At 36.0% G+C, this 8,723-nt stretch overlaps 1 protein-coding gene across 1 annotated transcript; it reads left to right on the top strand.

The window, feature by feature from the left end:
• The first annotated feature begins 1,845 nt into the window (after positions 1–1,845).
• On the top strand, positions 1,846–8,055 carry LOC131306788 (protein At-4/1). The gene is made up of 8 exons (XM_058333219.1): positions 1,846–1,971; positions 2,076–2,181; positions 6,099–6,154; positions 6,303–6,380; positions 6,855–6,928; positions 7,014–7,147; positions 7,236–7,331; positions 7,574–8,055. Exons 1-8 carry the CDS (start codon positions 1,909–1,911, stop codon positions 7,717–7,719), a joined length of 753 nt encoding a protein of 250 aa, XP_058189202.1. The 5' UTR covers positions 1,846–1,908; the 3' UTR covers positions 7,720–8,055.
• The last annotated feature ends 668 nt before the right edge of the window (positions 8,056–8,723 follow it).

Below are 8,723 nucleotides of genomic sequence, written 5' to 3'. Positions count from 1 at the left end.
ATCGCTACGTACGCATAATTTGTCGCCTATGTAAATGATTAATAATGCCACATGACAGTTCGAAAGCACTTAAATGATTAGTAATGCCACATGGCAATTCAGGAGCGCTGAATAATTAGTCGAAATAGAGAGGTGCCAAAAAAGGAAAACAAAGACAATAAAAAAGGATGTCATTTATGCTCATATCCATTATACCCAATCCGAAGGAGTGGTCATTTTCTAACCTAATAGCAGTAGGAATTTTATATAATACCCGGTCGGGTATGAGGAGAATATGATGATGGATTTAATTTTCGGGATCAAAACTTGTGGGTATACTCAGGGCCGGCCCAAGATATTTAGATATAATTTTCCGGATCAAAACTTGTGGGTATACTCAGGGCTGGCCCAAGATATTTGGGTATACTCAGGGCCGGCCCAAAATTTTAGATATTTGGGTATACTTAGGGCCGGCCCAAAATTTTATATAATACTAAAACTATAGTATTAAATCCTTTTAACTAGTAATGCATACATACATATTTCAAAATTTGAAATTTTCTTTCAATACGATTTTAATTTTAATTCCGATACTTGTTGCCCACGTGTTGCTTTCAAGTGCAACCACTCTGTGAGCAAGTGGAATAGGTGGAGTAGAAGGCTTTATAGGTGAGCACTTTGCCAATTAAGTCTTTGCTATGTCAATGTGAGACAAATAAGTTGCAAAACAAAGTCTCTCACCTATAGTCCAACATTTCTAGTTGAAGGAAACAATGAAGGCAAATAATCTTTTATAAATAGAAAGTCTTACTGCCTCAGTACCAATGCTCTAGAGACTGGGCCTTGCTTCTAAAACTTAGACTAAACCTTTCCTAAAAAGGGTTCTACCCAACCCAAATACTAAAAAAAATTGGGATGCCCCAAAAATTGGGCATCTCGGGGATGCCCAAGGACCAGGCCTCGTGGGCCTTGTGCCTGGGCCGGCTCTGGGTATACCTCTGGATCCCAACATTAAACTTTGTGTTGATCGAAGAGTTGATTCTCTATCATGACAATTATCATCGATGTTAATTTCAACTTATCTTACCGGTGACACTTTCGATAATTCGTTTGCTTTCATTAGTGGTGAGTGAGTTTATATTTGCACATAGACTTCCACATAAGGAAGAGTATTTTTTTCTCTCTAATTTTAAAGTATTTCAAGGCTTATCTAAATCATGGCTTGTGGTATCGAGCTAGTGGTCATTTGCTTGTTGAAGTCTTTGTTGAATCAGATTGGGTAGGAGCACCATCTAATAAGAGATTTATTGTTAATAAGATTTTAAATTTATGAAGTTGCGAAAATAGTGTGGGAGTAACTTTCAAAATTCAAGTCCAAATAATGGGGGGAATTTTGTTGAGGTAGGGAGTGGAGATTTGTAGTAGGTGATGCATCATACATAATCGATTACACACAATTGATAGAGTTGTTCGATTTTAAAGAAAATCTAGAATTTCCCATCCGTTATAGATTATACGCGCTACGATATTTATAAAACAAAAAATGCAAATTGAATGTAATGAATCTGATCTTGATCTCGACATTATTCGAATTATAGAGATTGAAAGATTATACATTCTAAAATCAGCTATGAGTTTCTATGACTTTTACCCCAAAAAATTTAAAACTATTGAAGGACAGTTTTTTGGACTTTATCTTAGATATTATAAAAAGAAATTGGCTGAAATTCATAATTTTTTATTTTTCAGATTCAATAATTCAAAAAAAAAAAAGCGCAAAACTACCGAATATGAAAAAATTAAATTAAAAAAATTAAAAATATTAGCAGAACTTGGCCTAAAAGTTCAGGTTTAAAACATACTAGGAAAGGGAAGGGGTCTCAAAGGAAGGGAGGGAGAGAAAGAGATCGAGAGTTTGAAAAAGAAGAAATGGCGGCAACAAGCGACGAGGAAATGGATTTGCTGCTTTCCTCTTTCGATCAGATATACAATGTATGCGCAATACATCTTTACCATTTCGTCACGAATGAATTCCGAGTCGTTTCCCCTTGTAATCAAATCTGGATTTGAAACGCCTAATTTGCTCTATTGTTTAGGACGTAAAGAGTGGAATTGCACAGATGCAAATGCTGCAATCAAACTGTAATGCCGAAGTCAGGAATCGAGAAGCGCTTCAACTCACTGCAAACAGCCTTAAATTAGGTCAGTTCTTCATCTGTCTATTTTCTCTGTTTGGTTCTCGAGGAAAGAAGATGATGATGATGAAATAGTCTTTCGGTTGAATAGACTTTTTTTTCCCGATGTTTCTGCGGAATCAACGATGGTGCTTCAATGATTGGAAAATGATATGACGTTTAAAGCTGTTGAATGTGGGACATTTTGCACACACGGATGTGCAACAGTGTGACTTTACTCCGGTGTTAAGTATAATTGCTCGAGAAAATTGGAAAATGAAAAGAAGAAACGATAAGGTCTGCTTCTCATCTCTTAAGCCCCAAATAACTGCAAATTTTGTGAAATTCTGAACTGTTTTTATACTTACTGGCCTGTGCAATTGAGGTTCCATTTGTTTCAAAGTAAAATATTCTAGTACTTAAAAATATTTTTCGTTTAAATACTTTTGCAACAAATAATCTTCTTGTCTTTATTTTCCTGTGTTTGGTAGCAGTTGAAAAGGTATTTTCCAAAACAAAAGAAAATCCAATGTTTGAGTTGACTTAACGAATACAATGTTTCAAAATATATACATAGCTATACATTACAGTGGGCTGTATGCATGTATGAGAGAGAGAGAGAGAGAGAGAGAGAGAGAGAGAGAGAGAGAGAGAGAGAGAGAGAGAGAGAGAGAGAGAGAGAGAGAGAGAGAGAGAGCGAGAGATTGATTTGGAGTATTTATAGAACAGTCCAACATGCAATTGGTAATTGAACCCTTCTCTCCTCTCGTGTTGGGATTTGATAACGGGGAAGACACTCTCCGGGCCATTGGGTAAAACAACTTACGGGGAGTTTAGGATGAAATCATTTGTGCCCATATGGTGGAAAATGTTTTACTTTCTTTTGTCCAACCAAACAATAGAAAATGAGGAAAATATTTTACACCGAAACAAACGGAGCCTGAGTGTTAAATTTCACTTCATGATTTTTCCATGACACGACGTATCCAAACGTATTTCATGATTCAAATCAGATTGTTAATGGCATTATCAGTCATTTGGTTACATTTCTGATGGGTAGTTTATAGGATGAGAACCATAAGTTTGAGAAAAATAAATCATGTTGGACCTCTGAATGCCATCTAGCAAAATACTAGCAAAGGGATAGAGGTATGTGTGAAAAGTGACGAGGATACAGTTGCTTGGAATGCCTTCTTACGTAGGCATAGTGTTTTCGAAGGTGTAGTAAGCATCCTTAACAAATTGGCTCCTTAACTTCCTGTTAGGTTCTACTTATGTAGAAAGGACTAATATTTTGTAATGGCGTTGATAATTGGTGGCCGAAATCTTCGAATGTAACGACATTAAAATTAGGTTAGATACTGTTATGTCACTAGTTAATGTAGATGACATTTGTTTGGGCATGTGGCATATTAATCGACTTGACCTATCTGAGAAGGAAATCTGTTAAGCATGGATAATGAGACTTTTGGAAGCCTAGTTTCATAACTATCCTACTGTTGTGAATCAGGTAAAGTGTTGCAATTATGGTTCTTTTCAGAATGGTTTTAGCACTTATGATTCTTACAGTTCCTCATATTCTTGATTCTTCATCAGAAAGAACCATATATCCAAGAGAAAAGTTGCACATTTTATTGGCCAACTTGAACAAATCTCAGAACTCCGTGCTTCTTATCAAGCTCAAAAGCCAGGTCACTTTTCTGAAGCCTGCATATTAGGTTTCTGGAATGGACAACAGTAAGAAAGGCTAACCTAAGCAGGCATATGGAGTCCCTAAACCAAGCTAATAAAGAATAGAAAATCCTATCATAGGAATCTTCACTAGTTCTCCTGCAGCAATTGAGGTATGGTAGGAACAAGAACAAAAAGTAAGGAATAAAGAGAAAAATGAAATAGATGCTAAGCCAACGAAAAAAAAAAACCAAACATATGATTTGGAAATAAAAACAATTAGCATAACTGTGACTACCAAGCATTTAGTACATCAAAAAACTGGCTTCCATTGGATTCTGCTAGACTGCTAGTTCAACAAGAAGAGATGGGTTTTGGAACACCACCCTAGCAGGGCGATGAAGGTGATGGTAGACACGAGCTTGATTCCTTTCTTCGTCACTCTTCTCTGCTGCACCTTTGCTTTCTCTTTTGGTGTATACTTCCCTTTATCATTCAGTTGAGTTACTAAGTGTTACCAAAATGTCAGAGTTTTTGAACATGTGGACTTGAATCCTTTTTGGGTTTGTTTCATGCTTCCTGAGATAATTGACGAGTTAGGGAGAGAGGTAGTTGAAGGGAGAATCAGATACTGGGAAATGAGTTGGTCAACAATTTAGGTAATTGGTATATCGCAGTTAACATGCATTGTTTATGCCATCCTTCTTGTCTTCACTATGGTTGATATCTGGTGTCTTCATTAATTTTTGTCCACAGACCACAGTTCTTGTCCCACTCCTCTTGTGAGTTCTAATTAATTAACTGTAGAAGCATCTACAGACATTGAAGTTTAACTAGATGCAGACATCTCGATAAACAGTTGTATTCTAATGACAAGTACTAACAATTTGGAAAATAGGCATTAATTTAGGAGCTTTGCTTTTTAATCTTAATTAGGTCCTGCAAATATGATATTTCCCTATCGAGTGTGAAACCTATTTATGACATGTTTCGCATGTGTTTTTACATTTTACACTTGAGTCTTATACGAAAAAATTTCGTATACAAGTTTACTTGTGTGCTTGTTTAATTATTGGAAACTAGTTTTATTGAACACACGCATGACACAATAAGGATAGCAATTCAAAAAACTATTAGTAGTATTTTCATCTCACTGTTGTCTTCCTGTCGCAAAAGTAAGCAAATTATTAATATCTATATCTTTAATTACCCAAACAATTTTATTCAAAACTATGAAAGAAGTGCCACAATCTCAACATCGTAAAAGTTCGGATACATGATCTTGAGTATACAAAACTAAAAAATTTACAAAGCGGATTTGGAGATTCTGGTATACGATTGCCAATTGGATACTTATATTTGAGTATCCAAAGGATATAGATATCCAATACGTCCCATCTCTAGATATTTGTGGTTCATGGCATGGGGGTTATGTGCTCATTACCATAACGTCCACATGAGTTAGAGTGAAAATTTCCCATATATTTATGCATCCATGTACATACAATTTCTTGACTACTTGTAGATACATCAATATCTGTACACAGACGTGTATGTATATACATCTCCCTTGAGACTTCCTAAAATTGTTGGATGTATTTCCTTCCTAAGACCATCACACATGCCAAGTTTTAGTTGTCTGGCTGTCCTGCATGTTTTTGGAATCTGGAATATCAAGGCATGATTCGTGAAGTCTCTCTTCTTGTCATGCTCCCAGTATTTATGCCTAGTTCTGTTGTACACAAAAGGAGGGCAACATTGGTTAAGCTAGTCTCGAAAATTGGAATTTGTAGAATGTCAATCTATATCTTTAATTACCCAAACAATTTCAGCCAACCAGGTTATATAAAAAGTTATAGAAAAATGAAGTTAGTAACTAAGGCTTCGAGTAGTCTGAGATGAACACGACATTACTTGAAGCACCTAGATATTAGGCATAACTGCAGATGAGTCTCGTTTGGTGCTTAGAGCACTATGTTCTGGCATGTGGGTGAGATAATCTTGTTTAGTCCTTCTGAGCATATCTTTAATTTTGAGTATCAGCACATCTCCTTTTTCTTTTCGAATGGCAGTTGTAGACTAATATGAAACTTCAGCTTATGAAAACTATTTTTTAACCTGGATTCTGTTACGTCGACCCCCACTGCTTCGCAAACAGAAACAGGGAAGTCTGTATCTTTCATGTTCAGTGTTAACCTCCTTTGTTTAAGAAATGTTTGTGAAGATACAGCATGTATTTCCTAATTAAAACTAGAATTGCATTGTTATAATCAGATAACCAGAGGCTGGCAAAGTTATATACGGGATTGCTTAACAAATTGGCTGATCAGGTGCATCCCTTTTGCTGTCTATTAAGCCCATTGAATGAAAAATTGTGTCCCACTTGTCTTGAGTTCTTGACATTAAGCATATGACCTTTACTTGTACTATTAGTCTAATTTACTTCTGTTTCAATGGATTATTTGCATGTGGTAACAGCTTGAACGACGTACCAGTTGCCAGAGCTTGAAAGAAGAACTGGAGACAGTTAGAGATGATCATCGTAGGAAAGAAAATGTGAGTATTTGGTTTATAATGGAGGAATTAGGTGTATGCCTGTCTAAAAAAATGGACAAAAAGCACGTTGTCTTGATGAGTATCATATGAGCAATGGAAAAGGGTGTTATTCCCTTCGTCCCGTCTTGTTTGTTCTTTTTGAAAAATCAGGTCACATTTCGGATAAAATAATGAAGCACTTTTGTTCTTATTTTCCTATTTTTTCGCTCTAGTTTAAAGAACGAACGAGAGTTATAAAATGGTACAAAAAACTCAAAAAATTATACAGAAAAGTACATTTTTTATCAGAAAAGTAGCACGACTTTCCTAAACAGACAAACAATACGGGATGGAGCAAGTAAAAAATACGAAAAAGAAAACCCTTGCCATAGTTTTGGTTGGTCAACCCCAAGTGTCTGATGCTAGATAATTTGTACTGTAGGTTTTTTTTTTTTCACTAAAACAAAGTGACAGAGGTAGTAAATGTGGAAGCAGGAATACAGGAATGCCATGGAATTGCTTCAACAAGATTACGCAGGAAAGATTGAAGATTTGGAGAATCAGATCAGGCGAATGTCAATGCATAACAGTGATTGTCAATTGTATATTTATATTATGCTTTATACGCTGATATTTGAGGACTGCTCATACCAGAGGCTTTCAAGTTCAGAAGACAGCAGATGATGGAACTATCAAACAACTGCATGAAGATGTGGTTGTGCATAAAACCCATTCAGAATCTCTAAGTAACAGGTTGAAACGAGTTCATTTTGATGTGGAAACCCAATGTAAGTGCCCAAGGAAGCTAATTTTGAACTCTTGAAATCACTTGTCTAATGGGAACTGTCAATGAGTCTGCTGTTAATTTCATCACAGATCATCACGAGATTCAGGATTTGAAGGATTGCCTTATGATTGAACAGGAAGAGAAGAATGAACTAAACAAGAAGCTCCAGAATTTGGAAAAAGAATGTGAGTGAATAAACAGAGGAAAAAAATATCCCTGTCATGTATGCTCTATCTCATAATTAGGTTGATCAGCTTTTTTGGACTTTTAGATATGGTACATATATAGCTGAATGAACCTTATTTTATGTTACGCCTCATGTTCGAAAAATATTCCTAATTCGTATACTAGAAATAGATACTCTGGTATAGATACGTACAGTTTCATGTAAATGTAAAAAAGTTACCTTCTATCTGGTTTGTTGCAGTGCTAATTAGCAGAACAAAGCTAGCCGAGCATCACCGAGATACCACCTCAAATCGACATGTTGAGACACTGAAGCAGAAAATCATGAAACTGAGAAAGGAGAATGAGGTCCTCAAAAGACAGGTACATGGTTTGAAAGAGGGCTAAAAGGTGCAGGGTTTCATAATAGTTGAGTGTTACCACAAACTCCACAAAGCATCCAGTGGTGTTTGTTCTGTGATTCGAAGCCGTGCTTTTGTGAGGAAAGGAAAAAAAAAAACAGCTGTGCTTTCTGTGGATAGAAATGTTGTTCACAATTGAATCCTTCTTCCCAGTTCAATAGCCTGAATGATGGTTGGAGTTAGGGAGACCAGAGTCTGCTGTAGTGCTATGGAATGTTTTGTTCTAGACAAAAAGAATACAACTTCTTGTATTGATAGCTAAAGAAGAGAGAGTCTTAAACATAAGGTAATTTTTTTGTTTAGCTAAATCTTTTGTCTGGTATTTTTGTCAGTATATTTTACTCTTCGAACCGAAGTTGAAAAAAAAAATCATAAAATGAAGACAAAAATACTAATGTTTGCGCTTTTTCGTCTTTACTGATTTTTTTTCTTTTGCTTTTGATCATGATTTTTTACTTTTGTCAAGACTAATGATTAATCTAAAAAATTCAAAAAAGACGGAAAAAATACCAAAACAAATTTTTAGAAGAACAGATGCGGAGGGTTTTACCAATTACCAACAAAAGAATGATTAGCAAATTAGAAAGAAATAAATTAGTGTTCTCCACTTCATTCGTATGTATTTTCTGCCAGCACTTTCCCTCCCTCCAAAATATATCCATAATTCTGGGGTTTAAACGCACAAGATTTGGATTTTTGAAACCCAATTGGGAGATGGTGCATCGTACTGCGAACTCTGAGCTGTTGGATTGTGCATCTGACGACTCGAATTTTATCTCGACAATGAACAGCTCTCAATCGTTGTTGCCAAGATGAAATCCGAGCCGTCGGGTGTACGATTCGACGGCTCAAAGATGCGAAGCATGGTATAGTGAACCTCACTCCATAGTACAAACTCTTTAAGTCCATATCACAATTTTCCCTCTGAACTGAATGTTTAAAGGTTCTATATGGTCCATCTTTTTCCCCTTTTGTTCCATTTTTGCTGCA

The sequence above is a fragment of the Rhododendron vialii genome, chromosome 1a, assembly GCF_030253575.1.
Source record: "Rhododendron vialii isolate Sample 1 chromosome 1a, ASM3025357v1".
NCBI classification, from domain to species: Eukaryota; Viridiplantae; Streptophyta; class Magnoliopsida; order Ericales; family Ericaceae; genus Rhododendron; species Rhododendron vialii.
Note: the sequence above shows the minus strand (reverse complement) of the source record. Positions and strands in the feature narration are given on the sequence as shown.

Bases quoted from the DNA above. Each gene is read 5' to 3' on its own strand.
- LOC131306788 (XM_058333219.1), top strand. From the start codon at position 1,909: ATGGCGGCAACAAGCGACGAGGAAATGGATTTGCTGCTTTCCTCTTTC. The intron at 6,381-6,854 runs GTGAGTATTTGG...ATGTGGAAGCAG, and splicing joins ATCATCGTAGGAAAGAAAAT to GAATACAGGAATGCCATGGA. The intron at 7,332-7,573 runs GTGAGTGAATAA...GGTTTGTTGCAG, and splicing joins CCAGAATTTGGAAAAAGAAT to TGCTAATTAGCAGAACAAAG.